We start from the raw sequence: 18,417 nt of genomic DNA on the forward strand, positions 1-18,417 counted from the left end.
AATATAAATACATATAAATATGGTTATGTAGCACCCTGAGGATTCGGCTGCTACAGGGGTATTGCACCTCAACCCAGAGGTGTGATATTCCACTCCCGGGCAAGGATGGAGAGTGGAACTGAGCTCGGTAGGCTGCATGCACTACACACATCCCATTTCCGAGGAGCAGACCGACGGTACTCCCACTTAGAAATGTGCAGGTACGACCGAGTCTGTTCCTGGCTGGAGTGGGAGGGGGGTGGTACATCCCAAGTAGTGTAGGGGCAGATAGGGGGAGCAGCCTGGGTAAAGATAGGAGCTCATTGGGTGCTGGTCACCTGAGCTCACACATAGAGGGATATATAAGGTGGGCACCAACTAGAATCAGGGTCAGTCTGTCAGAATCAGGAAGAGGAGCAGAGCAGAGCCCTAGAGAGAGAGAGAGTGGAGCAGAGAAGGAGTACCCAGAGGGGAAAACAGAGAGGACCCAAGAACCCAAATTAAAGCACTGGGTGAGGAGTCGGCACAGGGTACCGGAACCCAAGCTGGTGGGGGCAGAAAACACACCCCAGCCAGAGACCGGAGACCGTGGGCAGCGTTTGTCACGGTCACCCATTACATCCACCCCGAAGGCACACCACATGAAGGGTCAGGGAACCCAAGGCCAAGGGTGTCCCAACAGAAGGCCCGAGGGAGCTGGACCTAGGTGGATCCCTGGTGGGGACGGCCAGAGAACAGGACAGAAGGAGAGCTCAGGGTCACGCTCCGGACTCGCTTGGGGGTTGGCTGGATCCAGGACCTGGTGGACGCAGCACGGCTCGGGTGGTCACTAGCAGCTGGAGTGACCGGAACATCAGCAGTGAGTAAATACCCTAAACTGCACAACCCGACTCTGTCTTCCTTTAACATCTATGCTGCACCACCACAACCCCCATCCTCTGCACCTGACCCCCTGAGGCTATACCCCACCCGTTGGGGGTTATACCATCAAAAGCTGCACCTACACCATCAGCCTCAGCGGACCCTGCTGCAGCGGCGGCCATAGTGACCGCAATACAACGGGTGGCGTAGTCGACACAAAAGAACTTTAGTAACATCTGTAGAACTGCCACATCACACTGAGCTTGACGCCCTGGGCACGGGACCGGGTCACAGCCGCTCGGAGACTACAACCCCCCATCTGATCCGGTGCCGGGTATTCCCCTCAAAAAGGAATATGTCCCAGGGGGCGCGTCAACTTTGGCGTAGTCGGCAGGATTACGTGCCCGCAACACCCGGGTACTGCGTGCCTGAAGAAAAGTGCAAGTTTACCTCAGAAAGAAGTCTCCCGCCGGTTCCGGAGGGTCCACGCCATCGGACTCCATCACCAGTCGTTTCCCGCCGATTGTCCGCCATTTCCAACTTGTTCCCGCCATCTGCAGAGTTTCCCGCCACTGGGCGACGCTTCCCGCCAAAACCGCAGATTTCCCGCCTTGGAAGAGCAGCGGACGCCATTATGGGCGTGCCAAAGGAGGGCAAGAGGCCACCTCCCATCGTGGGCCAGGACAGAAAATGGCGCCAAAAGTGGAAACCGCCCCCACCAACAGAGACTGTGATGTTGGAGGTGTCTGTCAGCGTGAAAGAACTACCCCTGGAGCTGACAGTCACCGAGTTGCCCCGGGACCGCCCTCGAGGTGGGAGGAGACGAAAGAGAAGAGAAAAGATGGGTGCCGCTTGGAGCAGTCTAGAGCGAGCGGACCCGGAGGCAAGAGGTCTAACGAGGAGTAGCGGAGGAGCTCACCCGGAGATGGAGAGAAAGCAGAACAGCACCGGCCCGCTGGCCAGGAGTCTGCTAGAGACCGAGGAAGGAGGGCAGAGCAGCACCGGCCCGCTGGCCAGGAGCCTGCCGGAAGAAGAGCAGAGCAGCACCGACCCGATGGTCAGGAGCCTGCTAGAGTCCACAACCCCGCTAGGTCTAGCGGAGATCTTAGCGCAGCTCCCCCGAGACCGGGAGTGTGCACAAACTGCCTTGGAGGGCCTCGCAAGGAGGATGGCCCGGGTACAGCGAGAGATACTGGCGGAGTGGAGCCGGGAGATGGCCCAGCAAGCTGGAACCCGTCCACGGAGCATGCTCCCCTGGGAGAGGACACCAACTGCCTCTACGGATGATGCGGGAGGACCCAAGGTCGGAGACGGCGCTGAGAAGGGAGCCGAACGTATGAAGGCAGGTAAAGGGGACGCTTATACCCCATACCGAGAGACCGCCCACCTGCCCCGGTTCCCCGTCGCAGAGCCCGAAAGTCCCCCGTCCGTGCCAGTAACCGCCATGTCACCGCTAATGACTAGGCCCCGACCAGAAGCCGCCGCCGCGACCCCTGTGACGTCACACGCACCGACCCGGAGCGTGACCAAGCAGGAAGAGCCTCCGGCCTGGTCGCAAGGCCCGGTACTCCCGGGCCTCGCATCACCAACAGCGCCCCCTACCTCCGCGGAGCCTCCGGCCTGGCCGCAAGGCCAGGTAGCCCAGGGCGCCGCCGTCCTAACGGTGCCCTTCACCTTCCAGGTGCCCCAGGCCTGGCCGCAAGGCCTGGGCAACCCGGGCGCCACCACCACCGCGCCCGCACCCGTAAAACCAAGGGTGCCGAGTTTGGGAAAGGACCTCTTCAGCCAGCTCACATGGCCGGACGGGCGGCCCTTTATCTGGCCCGAGGAGTTTTGTGAGCTGGAGCGGCAACAAAGACTAGGGCCCTTGTGTGAGCCCCTGATCCCGGCTCCGAAGCCCGTGACTCGGGTCTCGCCTCCTTTAGAAGAAGCCCAATTCGTGTGGGACCCCACGGGAGAAGATTTGATGGGGTTCACCGGAGAAACTCGGGCAGTCGCCGCTGAGCGTACTGAGTGTTGTCGTCAGCAGCTAGCAGAGTTTGCGAGAGAACGGGAGGAGAGGCGGGTCAGAGAACAACAGGCCCAAATCCGGAGCGCGGAGCAGAAGAGCCGGACTAGGAGGAACCCCCGTGCAGCGCACTGTCCCCGCACCATCGGGACGGTGATAAAGTTCAACCCGCAGCATGGGTGGGGCTTTATTCGGGACCGTAACAACCGCGGTGACGTTTTTGTGACCCGCAGAGACGTCGAGTCCCACCTGCCGGAAGGTCACAAAGGCCGTGACCTCTACGTAGGAGACGAGGTCACTTTCACCCGGCACAAGTGTGCCAAAGGACCTTACGCCCTCCACGTACACCGCTTGACGGAGGAGGAGTTGCGGTGCGAGGAGGAGGAGCAAGAGGACCCGGACGGGTCTGAAGCAACACCATATCACCAAGAAAAAGCAGGAGGGAGCCGTCGTTAAGGACGGGGGTAGAGACTGTATATAGTTGCCCGTTGGGGCACAGTGAACCGTTGCTGCTAAAATAGTCCCCGTTGGGACCAGTGAACTGTTTACCCATTAACCCCTTCATCCTACAGGCTGAGGACTGTGAGCAGCCATTCCCTTCCCTCTACCTGGCCGAGGACTGAGAGCGGCCAACTTCCCCTGTAAATAGTTGCGCGTCCTAAAGCGCCCCCTACCGGTTTTATAGAAAACCAGTTTTTCAAAGAGACTGTCGCACTTTTCCCGGACACACGTTGCACAGTGTCCGGAGGAGGAACCAGAAACAGGAGACGACGAGAATGTTATATGAAAAGTTTTATATATATATAATGTTTTATATGTTTTCTATGTTTATAAAAAAAAAATTTGTATGTTTTGGTGTTTATGTCTTACAGCCCGAGGACGTGCTGTGATTTACCAGGGGGGAATGTAGCACCCTGAGGATTCGGCTGCTACAGGGGTATTGCACCTCAACCCAGAGGTGTGATATTCCACTCCCGGGCAAGGATGGAGAGTGGAACTGAGCTCGGTAGGCTGCATGCACTACACACATCCCATTTCCGAGGAGCAGACCGACGGTACTCCCACTTAGAAATGTGCAGGTACGACCGAGTCTGTTCCTGGCTGGAGTGGGAGGGGGGTGGTACATCCCAAGTAGTGTAGGGGCAGATAGGGGGAGCAGCCTGGGTAAAGATAGGAGCTCATTGGGTGCTGGTCACCTGAGCTCACACATAGAGGGATATATAAGGTGGGCACCAACTAGAATCAGGGTCAGTCTGTCAGAATCAGGAAGAGGAGCAGAGCAGAGCCCTAGAGAGAGAGAGAGTGGAGCAGAGAAGGAGTACCCAGAGGGGAAAACAGAGAGGACCCAAGAACCCAAATTAAAGCACTGGGTGAGGAGTCGGCACAGGGTACCGGAACCCAAGCTGGTGGGGGCAGAAAACACACCCCAGCCAGAGACCGGAGACCGTGGGCAGCGTTTGTCACGGTCACCCATTACATCCACCCCGAAGGCACACCACATGAAGGGTCAGGGAACCCAAGGCCAAGGGTGTCCCAACAGAAGGCCCGAGGGAGCTGGACCTAGGTGGATCCCTGGTGGGGACGGCCAGAGAACAGGACAGAAGGAGAGCTCAGGGTCACGCTCCGGACTCGCTTGGGGGTTGGCTGGATCCAGGACCTGGTGGACGCAGCACGGCTCGGGTGGTCACTAGCAGCTGGAGTGACCGGAACATCAGCAGTGAGTAAATACCCTAAACTGCACAACCCGACTCTGTCTTCCTTTAACATCTATGCTGCACCACCACAACCCCCATCCTCTGCACCTGACCCCCTGAGGCTATACCCCACCCGTTGGGGGTTATACCATCAAAAGCTGCACCTACACCATCAGCCTCAGCGGACCCTGCTGCAGCGGCGGCCATAGTGACCGCAATACAACGGGTGGCGTAGTCGACACAAAAGAACTTTAGTAACATCTGTAGAACTGCCACATCACACTGAGCTTGACGCCCTGGGCACGGGACCGGGTCACAGCCGCTCGGAGACTACAACCCCCCATCTGATCCGGTGCCGGGTATTCCCCTCAAAAAGGAATATGTCCCAGGGGGCGCGTCAGTTATATACATATACACCCTATTTGACAAGGGTGAGCGGTAAGGTAGCAAGGTCTAGTCCAGGTATGTCATTCAAAAAGGGGAGCCACAAGGAAACAGGTATATACTGTATATAACATACATCTGCACACTTCCAATCGAAAGTAAGGCAGGAGTAGAAAAGTGGCCACAAAATCCATGTATGCCCAGTCAGACAAGGGGAATGGAAGAATCAAATATGTATAACAATTGTGTAAAGATATAAATGTTACCCAACAAGAATAGAAAGCAATGCAACATTAATAGAAATCAATGCCTGTCAGACACCAAGTAAGGGTCCCATTGCATAGTCACAAACAGAGGGATTCTGTGCAGAAAATCTGCAAACTAAATTACGATCTAGAAAAGCGTCAAATTCAGCACAAAAATCTGCATGAATATGATGTAGATTTTTTTACATTGCATTACTTGTACTGAAATATATTCTAGGGCTGCTTTCACAATTGTCGACAAACACACTATTAAAAGGAATCTGTCGCCAGGTTTTTGCCACCTAATCTGTGAGCAGCATAATGTAGGGGCAGAAACCCTGAGTACTGCAATGTATCAAATACTGGACTGCTTTCTGTAATTTGTAATTTTAATATAATAAGTGTTTTATCAACATGAAATTATCGCTAGAGGACTAGTAAATCAGCTGCCAGGTAGTCCTGTATATTCATGAGCTTTATATATCCATGCCCCACCACTGATTAGCAGATTTCTGCCTATGCACAGTGTAATCAGAAACTTTCCAATCAGTGGTGTGAGCGGGGTTATACAGAGCTCGGCATTCAGAGAACTGCTAGATCTACAGCAGATTAAACAGGGATTTTAACAAAATGACAGCAGCAGCAGGCTAGTAATGATATATCACTGGAATCAGGGTCTCTGCCCCTACATTATGCTGTTCTGAGATGGTGTAACAAAATCCTGGTGACAGATTCCCCTTAACAAATAGGTTCATATAATAATGCAATTACACCTAATTTTTATTTTAAACCAAGTTATTGTTCAGCGCAAGGTGTAAAGGTGACAATTCCCTCAATGCAAAAGAGTGGAAGTTCTGTGCAAAAATTGGAGTTGAAATGCTAAATATGTAACAGGTCCCATCTGTTCTCATGAATACTCATCAACAACTTCATTGCAAAATTCAGAATGCAGCCCCACGCACCCGCCGCTGCACGGGACAGCCTAGGAAAACCCATCAAACACCTAGTTTAGGTGTTAACATATGACATGCCATTGAGACAAAAATCACTATTAAAATTGTGCACTTTTTTTTCACAGGGTGACTCAGGCGGTCCCTTGATATGTAATGGCGTCTTCAGAGGAATCCTTTCTTTTGGGACACATCCTTGTGGAATGCGAAACGGAGCAGCCGTGTATACTCGACTGACTGAGGAATATATAACCTGGATAAAGAATAAAATAGGCCACCAGCACTAATTCATCACTGTCCTCTTATTTCTGTCCATTTTATTTTATCATAATCCTAGAATCAAATATTAGTAACATTCGGGGATTTAATAAGTCTCCTTTAACAAAGGCCAAGTGATTGGGGCTACATGATGAAATGTGTCGTTCGACCAAAAACATCTGTGCAACTTGTCTGTGACTTGATTTCGTGCAACTATTTTAAAGCTGGGATTTTGCCAAATCACAGATAAGTTGCATACAAGTCTGAGATTTCAGTGTAATCACTGTGTAGCCCCAGTCTACAGTGTACCTGGCACTAGGTCAAAAGTGCCTAGTTTCAGCTCTTATTTTATTTCTGCTGCTATCCTCCTGAATATTCATTTTTTTTAATTGTTTTATTGTTGTTTGTTTGATTGTTTTTTTTTTGGGGGGGGGGGGGTTATATCCACCATACAGTTTCAGAGGTTTGGGTCTTTTTATTTAGTGTTTATCTTTATGGTCTTTATCAACTGTTGCTCCCAGGGTATTCATGCCGAGCAGCCTAAAGGCACATTTTCATGGTGACAGGTTCTCTTTAGAAAAGTTTTTCAGCCCTTTAGCATCTAATCACTTGTGGTTTTTTTGCAACCTTTTCTTTTTTCATATTTCAAAAACATCCCAAAAATCATAAATGTGTTAACAAGTCATTGAAAATGCCACATATGGACATACCCACACATTTGCAATCTTAAGAAAATACAAGTTTTACTATATTTACCTGTAACGTAATCATGCACATGGTAGGAATATGGATATGATGTTCATAAGGTGCATTGGATCTTACGATACTTCCGAGCTCCTCAGATTTCATATACAAAAAGCCTCTTCAGAGAGAAGTGGACGTGAACTCTAGTTGCACCTATAGGAAGTAGCAATCCTTAAAGTCAATATTAACCCTTTAATGTGCCTTACCACATTACTTAACATAAAAAGCCAAACCAGACAATCTATGTACAGACTTATGCTTGCCCCTCACCAGTGCAAATCAGGAGATCTGATTTGCATGGATGAGAGGCCTCCGACAGTAGCAAAAATTCCCCTTGTGGAGAGTGCCAAACCGGCGTAAAGAACCTTATAAGCCATGCAAAGCTACACTGGAAATTTAAATATGCAAATATTCTCTTTAGAAAGGAAGAAGACAAGAACTCTAGTGCCACCTGCTTTGCACTGATGAGGGGCAAACACTTGAAACACGTGTCTGCATATGGAGTGTCTGGTTTGGCTTCTTATCGACTTTTAGGATTACTACATTCAATAGGTGGCAATAGAGTTTCAGTCCTTTTTCTCTCTAAAGAGGCTTTTTGCTTATTTATTTCCAAGAAAAGCACTGCATGGCCAAAAAGTCTCCGTACTCTGGATTTCCATTTCCCACAAGAAGAAATATTCCCGCTTAGACCCTCAGATTTCATATACATGCATATAGTTTCTGCCAGAATTGTTCAAATTGTACAAGATAAAATGAAAGAATGTGTATTACAACAGCATGTTTCAATAGAAGCGTTGCTTACAATAAATATACTTGTAATACAGGGAGTACAAAGGCACTATACAGTGCCACACAAAGCATAGCAGCCATAGCGGAAGACCACGCAACGGCTATGGGGCCCGTAGGTCGGGGAGCTTGGTGTAGCACAATGCTGGGCATTGTCACAATTTCATTGGTATCTGTATCCTAAGGATGCACTGTCGCAGAGTGCATCTTCTTACAGTCACCACTGTACTTACGAGAGCTTCAATCAGCAAGATATCTTGAGTAAACAGTATTTACTTCATACTGGTTAAACATGAGATACAATTCAGTGTCACACAGTCCGTGTGCTGCTTACATAACACATTCAGGAAAGAAAGAAACACAGGAAGTAAAAACAACCAACAATTGAGAGCTTTCCTCCCACAAATTACAGCAAGCAAGAGAAAAAAATATGTCCACTGGTAGATCTTCTGTCAGTTGGATCTCCAGCCCAAACTGCATCAACATATCCTGTTAAAATGCAATTATCACTTGTGGGTAATTTCAGCTTAACATTGCTAGTTCCTTTCAAATAACGCATTACTCTCTTCACGGCATTCCAATCTGCTTTATTTGGTTTTGATACCTTTCTACTCAGGATTCCTACTGCTGCTGCGATGTCTGGTCTTGTAACGGTTGCTAGATATAGTAGTTTTCTTATTGCTGTTCTCTATTCTTCATTATTTGGTAGAATATTTTTTTCACTGTTCATCTCTTTGAGATAATTAGTTTCCATTGGAGACTTTACTGTTTTTGCATCCTTTAATCCAAATTTTTCTGTTATGTCTTGAATCATGTGATTTTGATTCAGTAGGAAACTTCCGTCTTCTTCTCTTTCTACCTGTATTCCTAGGTACTGTTTTACATTTCCCAAGTCTTTGATTTCAAAATGTTGCTTCAGGATTTTTAGAATGTTTTCTTTATCCCTTTCTTGTTTAAAACAAATCAAAATGTCGTCTACATATATGAGTACATAAATCCATCTATTAATCAGCCTTTTTGTGTATAAGCATGGATCAGCTTTGCTTCTTTGAAATTTTTCATTTGTAAGTACTTCCGTGATTTTGTCATTCCACGCTTTAGCTGCTTGCTTTAAACCATATATGCTTTTCTGTAGTTTGCAAACTTTGTTTGGATTTCTTTCATCTTTGAATCCTGGAGGTTGTTCCATGTAAATGTCTTCTGTTAAATCTCCATTCAAAAAAGCTGTCTTTACATCCAGATGTCTCAGTTACATCTGTTTCATTGCTGCAACTGTAAGTAAAGTTCTTATTGTAGTGTGTTTGACAACTGGAGCAAATGTCTCATCATAGTCTTCTCCATATTTTTGAGAATACCCTTTAGCTACGAGTCTTGCTCGGTATCTTTCAGCTGTGCCATCTGTTTGGTATTTTACTTTAAAAATCCATTTACATCCTATGGCTTTTCTTCCTTCTGGTAAATCTGTTAGTGTCCATGTATTTGAATCATGCATGGATTTAATTTCTGTTTCTGTTGCTTCTATCCATTTATTAGCTTCTTCTTCAGGAAGTTTAGATATGTCTTCCCAAGAGGTAGGCTCATAGATTTTTCTTATGCTTGTCTTGTATGAGAGACGTTTTGGTGGTTTTCCTTTGTTCTCTCTCACTGAACGTCTTGGTTCTGTGTCTGTTTGTAGTTGTGATTCTTCACTTTCAGTATTTTGTTCTTCATTGATTTCTACTTCTTTCTCATCAGATATTTCTTCAGTTATGTCACTATTGTTTTTCTCATTTTTTGTTTCAACTGAAATCATAATGTCTTCATTTAAATCTTCAATGAATGTCACACTGTTACTCACCGTAACTCTGTCTGTTTTGGGATCTAGGATTCTATATCCTTTGCAATTTTCACTATATCCAACGAATATTCCTTCCATGGATCTGTTTTGAAGTTTGGAACGTTTTTCTGTTGGAATGAATATAAAAACTTTACATCCAAAAACATTTAAATGATTGACACTTGGTTTCATACCTTGCCACAGTTCATATGGAGTTTTCGTCAGTTTTCTGGAAAAAAGTCGGTTCTGTCGATATGTAGCTGTCATTGCTGCCTCACCCCAATATTTCTCTGGTAGTTTTGAATCCGTCAGCATACATCATATCATCTCTGTTAGAGTTCTGTTTTTCCTTTCTGCTACTCCATTTTGTTCAGGTGTGTATGGAACAGTTTTCTGGTGTTCTATTCCATTTTGTCTTAAGTAGTCTTCTATTCTGTGACCTGTAAATTCACCTCCATTATCACTTCTGATGACAATTGGATTCCTTTGAAATTTGTTACTTGATCTTGTTACATAGTCTACAAGTTTATCAAAAACTTCACTTTTGTTCTTAATTTAGTATGTGACTGTGTATCTTGAGTAGTCGTCTATAAAAGTCAACATGTATCTATTGCCTCCTGATGTAGTCACTTTCATCGGTCCACATACGTCAGTATGCACCAAATCAAGTGGTCTTTCGCTTTTCATCTCACTTTCTTTTGGAACAGATATCCTTGTGACTTCGGATTTTATACAACATTCACATCTTACGGTAATTGAGCAATCTGATATCTTTAAATTTTTTGTCAATTCTTTTCTCTGTAGTTCCCTTATACTGTCAGGGTGTCTATGTCCTAGACGTCTATGCCACATGTGAATACAGTTTTTGTGGTATGTGTACATACCTTCATCTGTTCCTTTGGTGTGTCAAAATGATATAATTGTTCATCTGCCTTGACTTTGGTTATCACCTTGTTTCCTGCAATAATTGCACACTCGTTGTCTTTGAATTTTACTGTAAGTCCTTTTGCTGTTAAACGTTTCACAGATAATAATCCGCCTTCCAATTTTGGAACATACAACACATCCTGTACAAGTATCTTTGAATCTTGTCCGAACTTGTTTGAACAATTTAGCATACCTTGTCCGATTACTTCTGCAGTTATTTTGCTTTCATCTGCAAGATAAATGGCTTCTTTCTTATCTAAATCAGGATCAGTAAAGAAATTTTTGTCACTTGTCATATGACTCGTTGCTCCTGAATCAATAAACCAACCAAGTGATGATTTCTTATCTGTTACTTTAAATGTGCCATTCCAATTATTCTCACATGAATCAGAAATTGTGTTTTTTACTTTCTGTGTATGCCTTTTATGTTGTAATTTTTGTTGTTCTGCTTTCCATATGGTACAGTCTTCCTTTAAATTACCTTTTTTCTTACATCTGAAGCATTCTCTTGTCTCTTTATTATAGGGTTTTTTAAATTCTGTAGCTTTAAGAGCGTTTTCACTGTCCTTTTTAGTAGAAGAATCATTTCTTTGTTCTTTTCTTCTCTGATATTCATCTATTAGTCTTGTTTTCACAAAATCTAATGTAATGTCAGTTTCTGGTCTCGTCTCAAGGGCATTTATCAAGGCTGTATGTAACGGGTCTGGGAGGTGGAACCTCAGAGCAACTATACAAAGGGGCAGTCCTTGTAAGGAAGCGGGTGGCTCCCAGGGAAGGCGGGCAGGTAGTCACGGCAAGTGACAGGAACAGTCTCTGGGTAGAAGGGCAGGAGGTCACGGCAAGTGACAGGGACAGTCTCTGGGTAGAAGGGCAGGAGGTCACGGCAAGTGACGGGGACAGTCTCTTGACAGGCGGATGGTCACGGCAAGTGACAGCAGAGTAAGAGTCTCTAGACAGGCCGGTGGTCACGGCAAGTGACAGCAGAGTAAGAGTCTCTAGACAGGCAGGTGGTCACGGCAAGTGACAGCAGAGCCTCCAGGTAGGCTAGCAGGCAGGTAGCAGGTGGGCGCTCCCAGGTGAGCGGGCAAGAGTCTCTGGACAGGCAGGTGGTCACGGCAAGTGACGGCAGAGCCTCCAGGTAGGCTAGCAGGCAGGTAGCAGGTGGACGCTCCCAGGTGAGCGGGCAAGAGTCTCTGGACAGGCAGGTGGTCACGGCAAGTGACGGCAGAGCCTCCAGGTAGGCTAGCAGGCAGGTAGCAGGTGGACGCTCCCAGGTGAGCGGGCAAGAGTCTCTGGACAGGCAGGTGGTCACGGCAAGTGACGGCAGAGCCTCCAGGTAGGCTAGCAGGCAGGTAGCAGGTGGACGCTCCCAGGTGAGCGGGCAAGAGTCTCTGGACAGGCAGGTGGTCACGGCAAGTGACGGCAGAGCCTCCAGGTAGGCTAGCAGGCAGGTAGCAGGTGGACGCTCCCAGGTGTGCAGGCAGACTGATCCATAGACAGACTGGCAGGTGCTGGTAGACAGACTGTCGGACAGCAGGAATGCAAGCAGATAGACAGGTATCAGGCAGGTATCAAGCAGGAATCTGGCAGGTAACTGGCAGATATCTGGTAACGGGACCTGAGGGCTGAAGCAGAGTTGATAGGCTTTGCAACAACATTGCTCGGGCACCTCCATTTTGGAGGAGGTGCCTTATATATGGTGAGGTCTTCCGGTCATTGGCCGGGGACTCCTTAGGACGACGCGCGCGGCCCCTTTAAGAGAGGGGGAGCGCGCGCGCGTCCTAAGCACAGAGGCCGGGAAGCAGCGCGCGCTGCCAGCAGAGCGGGAGGAAGCCGCCGGGCACAGAGCGGAGAGGTGAGGGGAACGGCGTCCCTGCCTAGCAGGAGGCAGGGACGCCGACGCTACACTGTATACGAATCTGGTAAACTGCACAATAATATAGCTGCTACATGACTATCTTTAATGTCTTAACCATGGATCTTAGCTGTGATATCACTTCCATCATTGAAAATATGTGCTTCTGCATGTTGTCATTTGCACTCAATCTCATACTGTAAAGCTTTCTTAATAAAAATAACTTGTGATTCAATCTGCAATCAGGCTTCCGACCGCATCACTCGACTGAAACTGCCCTGACCAAAGTCACCAACGACCTACTAAATGCCAAATCCAAGCGACTACTCCATCCTCCTCCTTCTGGACCTGTCATCTGCCTTTGACACAGTGGACCATTCCCTCTTACTCCAGATTCTCTCATCTCTTGGCATCACGGACTTGGCTCTATCTTGGATCTCCTCATACTTAACAGACAGGACATTCAGCGTCTCCCACTCACGCACCACCTCCTCATCTTGCCCCCTATCTGTCGGTGTCCCCCAAGGTTCAGTTCTAGGACCTCTGCTCTTCTCCATCTACACCTTTGGCCTGGGACAGCTCATAGAGTCTCACAGTTTTCAGTATCACCTCTATGCTGATGACACACAGATCTACCTCTCTGGACCCAATATCTCCTCCCTACTAACCAAAATCCCACAATGTCTGTCCGCCATCTCATCCTTCTTCTCTGACAGATTTCTAAAACTCAACATGGATAAAACAGAGTTCATCATCTTTCCACCCTCTCATTCACATCCCCCATATGACCTAGCCATCAACGTCAATGGCTGCTCACTCTCCCCAGTCTCACAAGCTCACTGCCTTGGAGTAACCCTGGACTCTGATCTCTCCTTCAAGCCACATATCCATGCCCTTTCCACTTCCTGCCGACTCCAACTCAAAAACATCTCCCGGATCCGTGCATTCCTCAGCAAAGACAATGCAAAAACACTAGTGCATGCCCTCATCATATCCCGCCTCGACTACTGCAACCTCCTGCTCCGTGGCCTCCCTTCCAACACTCTTGCACCCCTCCAATCTATCCTAAACTCTGCTGCTCGACTAATCCACCTGTCCCCCCGCTATTCCCCGGCCTCTCCCCTCTGTCAATCTCTTCACTGGCTCCCCATTGCCCAGAGAATTCAGTTCAAAACTCTAACCATGGCATACAAAGCCATCCACAACCTGTCTCCCCCATACATCTGTGACCTAGTCTCCCGTTACCTACCTGCACGCAACCTCCGATCCTCACAAGATCTCCCTCTCTACTCCCCTCTTATCTCCTCCTCCCACAATCGTATACAAGATTTTTCCCGTGCATCCCCCCTACTCTGGAACTCTCTACCTCAACACATCAGACTCTCGCCGACCGTGGAAACCTTCAAAAGAAACCTGAAGACCCACCTCTTCCGACAAGCCTACAACCTGCAGTAACCACCGCTGCACGACCAGCTCTACCCTCACCTAATGTATCCTCACCCATCCCTTCTAGAATGTGAGCCCTCACGGGCAGGGTCCTCGCTCCTCATGTACCAGTCGCTGACTCGTTTTGTTAAGATTATGTAAATGCTTTTGTTATGTATATCCCTATCACATGTAAAGCGCCATGGAATAAATGGCGCTATAATAATAAATAATAATAATAATAATAATTCAAGCTAAGTCTTTCATACAGTTTTCTTAATTCTTCCCACATTCTTTTAGCTGTTTCTTCATTTCTTATATGTATTAATTGAGCATCATCCACTAATAAGCTAATGGTGGCTCTTGCTTGTCTATTCTTCTTATCCCAATGAATGACATATCGGGTGATACGTTGGATCTGAATTATGGTGGAACTGGGGCACAGCAGGGCACACGGGAGAATATAGTGAAGCTGAAGGGTCTTCTCAGGCGCAGGACGCGCACATGGTGGAATAAAGCCTTTTTAATTAAGTATATCGAAAAATCCCTTATTCCTAGAGGGTTACGGATCCAGGTCTTCCCCTCGTTCCCCATCATGGATGAGACCTTTAAAACCAAATGGGAGGATCTGGCTAACACATGCTCGGTTGATTTCCTGACCCTCCTAAGGGATCTTAATGAAACTTCCCTTGGGGTAATGGAGTCAGAAATTGAACTAATCCAGACCCAACTTCAGAAAGAACTGGATCCAGCTAAGTTCAAACAATTAAATGACGAGGTGGACCTTGAGTGCCAGAGATGGGTCAAGGAGATTCATGCTAATAAGCTTCAGAAATTACATCGGGATATTAACGATAAGCAAACCGGATCTGTATATAGGTGGCGTAGTACGAATGCCAGATCTCGGTCGAGATCCCGTAAGAACCATCTCTCGCGCTCCAGGTCCACCTCGATCGCTTCATCTCTATCTACTGACGAACAATCATCTGCGGGGAACTTGGACGCTCGTCATGCATTGGAGGTTCCATCAACGTCACAAGTTCAGACCAGACGCACTCACAATGAAAAACGTACTATTCCTTTTCAGGTGGGTGACCCTCCGGGGGGGGCTCCGTATTATTAATTTATCTCCCCATATTCTTACTCGGGCACAGATGGAGGTCCTTAGTTTTGGGCTCTCTTTTTCACCAACTAATGGGTTTGATTATTTTACAGCCCTTAAGGACCTCCATTAGTTTGCCCGTAAACTTATTTTGAAAAAATTACATTTTAGAGCATCTGGTGAAGGGACCTCTGTGACTGCGGCGGAGAGGGAGGCTTTGGCTAATTTAGAGGACCTCCTTCTGGAGCAGGAGCAATCGCTGACAGGTGGGTCATTACAAACAAGACACCCCAGGTCTACAAGATTCCCTCCCTTGTCCCTGAGCCCAGCGATAGAGCTGTTTGTGCGTCTGGTGGAGGGCGACTTAAGACGCCTCCCTACACGGAGACGCCATGACAATCTTACCTATTCTCAGCGCACAGCACTTCGGGAATTACAATCATTACCCGATATTGTTATCAAGCCAGCGGACAAGGGAGGCAATATTGTTCTTTGGCCTTGCTCCCTTTATGAGAGGGAGGCCCTACGTCAACTCAGAGACACTCAAACTTACACTAGACTGTCATATAATCCCACGATCTCCTTCTCCGACGCACTCCAGGGTATCTTGGGTCGAGCCTGTGATCGGGGTTTGATTGATAGAAGGACCGTGGAGGCACTTACCATCCGCTTCCCCAAAACGGCTACCTTCTATCTTCTTCCGAAAATTCATAAGGATGCCGTCAACCCCCCGGGACGTCCGATTGTGTCAGGTCTAGAAGGCCTATGTGGTCCTATATGTCAATATATCGACAACCACCTTCGACCTTTAGTCGAGACCCTTCCCTCTTACATTAAAGACACGACGGACGTCCTAACTCAGGTTGATGGCGTCTTTTTTACCAATGATACCCTTCTTGTCACGGCCGACGTCGAAAGCTTGTACACATGTATTGATCATAATTTGGGCCTGGATGCAGCCCGCCTCTTCCTGAGTGGTTCCGATCTGGACGGCCCTTCGAGAGAGTTTATTCTCGAGCTCCTGGAATTTGTCCTCTGCCATAACTACTTTCTATTTAAGGATAGGGTGTACCTCCAGACACGCGGCATGGCAATGGGGGCGGCCAATGCCCCCTCGTACGCAATCTCTTCCTGGGTGCATGGGAGAGGGAGATTTTTGGCGATGAGGGGACACGGGGCGCGGACCATGTTGTGTCGTGGATGAGGTACATAGATGATATATTATTTTTTTGCCAGGGGACCATGAAGGAGCTTGAGGATTTTATGGTGCAATTGAATTCCAACAATCGTGCAGTGAGGTTATCATATACATACAGTCCTAGGCAGATCGATTTTTTGGACATTACTTTAGAAATGGAAGCTGAATGTCGTGTCCAAACTGATCTGTTTAGGAAACCCACCGCTGTGAATTCTCTCATCCATGCTACATCCGCACATGACTCCTCTACCATCAAAGCCGTCCCGATCGGAGAATTTCTCAGGGTGAGGCGGATTTGCTCGACTAACTTTAAGTTTGAGAAACGTGCCTCTGACTTGGCCGAACGATTCAGACATAGGGGATACAGCAATCGATGTATCGGACGTGGCTATAGAAGGGCTCGGAATACTCCCCGTGATCACCTTATCCATCTCCTTCCCACTGATAAACGGAAAAGTCCGGATAGGATTCGCTTCATCTCTACATATAACTCTGAGTGGTGTGGGGTGCGGCGTATCCTCTCCCGACATTGGGACATACTGGGTACGGAGCCCTCCCTGAGGGAACACATTGGTGAATTTCCATGCATGACACCTCGACGATCCAATACCCTAGCAGATCTTCTGGTCTCCAGTCATTACGCCCCGCTTGGGAGAAACCCCTTTGGCTCCCGTGGCCCCACCTTGGGGACCTTTCCATGCGGCCATTGTGCCGCCTGCACAAATGTCCCACGTACTACTATGTTTGCGAACTCTGACGGCTCCCGTAATTTTAATATCCGCCATCACATCTCTTGTAGCACCACACATGTGATTTATCATGCTACATGTGGCTGTGGACTTATTTATGTAGGTCTTACATCCAGAGATCTGAGAGTCAGAGTTCGCGAGCATGTTAGGGACATTGGCGCGGCTAGGGCGATCCTTGATCCCCGGGAGCTCAAGACTTTACCACGGCACTTTAAATCTGCCCATAATTGTGACCCTCGATCTTTGAGGGTTTGTGGCATTGATGTGGTACACTTGGGCTCCCGGGCAGGGAACGCTAAACGCCTTTTGGCGCAAAAGGAAGCCAGGTGGATCATTACTCTTGATACTCTTTCGCCACGGGGGCTTAATGAACATCTAGGTTTTTCCTCATTTTTATGATCTTTCCTTATTATTATTTTTTCATTTATTTCTACATATTTTTTATGGAGATGATCAATTCTGATAGTTTCAGTTTTGATTTTTTGGCTTCCACATGTGCGTCTTCTGCATCTGACTTTACCCTTTGGTGTGCTCTTCTCCCGGTGCCCTTAGGCGTCTCCCCCCCTAGATGCTTCTCCTAGGGGTTAAACATCTCTTTTTGGTTTTATGGTCTCTTAATTTGTTGTGTGTTCTAAAAAAAATTTGTACTTTTTTCTATTTTCTCTTTAGTGCTTCCCATGATTGTTCCTTCTGCATTCTCCATTTCTACAATTGGATCAGTGGTTTTTCGCATCCCCTTTACTTGACGACTGAGCTGGAATTGGGACTATTCTTTAAGACTTCATCTCTAGCAAGACTATTTTGTATAATTTGTGTGTCTTATATTTTCATTGTATATTTTTATTTTCTTTTTTCTTCTTTCTTTCTAATATTATTTTCACTTATTTTTTCTTTATATATTTTTTATATTTTCGACTATTTTGTTTATATCTTTATTTCCTTTATTTCTTTACAATTTTTTTCATATTTATTTCATATATTTAATTTTGTTATAATTATGAATTTATTTTCTATATATTTTGTTTTATTTTTATTCATAGAAACTATTCTTCTTATCGTGTATTCCAGCTTTTTTCTATCACTTCCCCCCCTTTTCCTTATGTTGTCCTTATTTTTTTCTGTGATGGGTCGCGCTATTTTTATACTCACGACAACTCTTGCTGTCTCCTATGGGACACACTGTGATGTGCTGTGATGGCCTGCGGTGCGCATGCGCTGGGTTAGTCGCGGTCCGGCACCCGCGCGCGTCCATCTCTATGGCAATGACGCACCCCCGGATGTTGTCATTGGACACTTCCGGCATGTGCGCGTGCCATGATGGATGGCGCCCGTCTGCTGCGGTCGCCATGACCCCGGCGCATGCGCCCGAATGGCCGGCCTTCACGGCAGCCATGATAGGGCGATCACATGATCGCTCATGTGATCATCCAAGGTCC

At 47.3% G+C, this 18,417-nt stretch overlaps 1 protein-coding gene across 2 annotated transcripts in view; it reads left to right on the plus strand.

Moving 5' to 3' along the window:
* The window catches only part of LOC141268502 (granzyme A-like), a 28,516-nt gene extending 15,767 nt beyond the window's left edge, over nt 1-12,749 (plus strand). For both annotated transcript variants that reach the window (XM_073680330.1, XM_073680331.1), the window contains exon 5: nt 6,250-12,749. In XM_073680330.1, the coding sequence (XP_073536431.1) occupies nt 6,250-6,408 (159 nt within the window). In that variant the 3' untranslated portion in view covers nt 6,409-12,749. The remainder of the gene's footprint in view (nt 1-6,249) is intronic.
* The last annotated feature ends 5,668 nt before the right edge of the window (nt 12,750-18,417 follow it).

This window comes from Phyllobates terribilis, unplaced genomic scaffold (genome assembly GCF_046119375.1).
Source record: "Phyllobates terribilis strain yellow unplaced genomic scaffold, ASM4611937v1 Scaffold_1__5_contigs__length_1240528914, whole genome shotgun sequence".
Lineage (NCBI taxonomy): Eukaryota > Metazoa > Chordata > Amphibia > Anura > Dendrobatidae > Phyllobates > Phyllobates terribilis.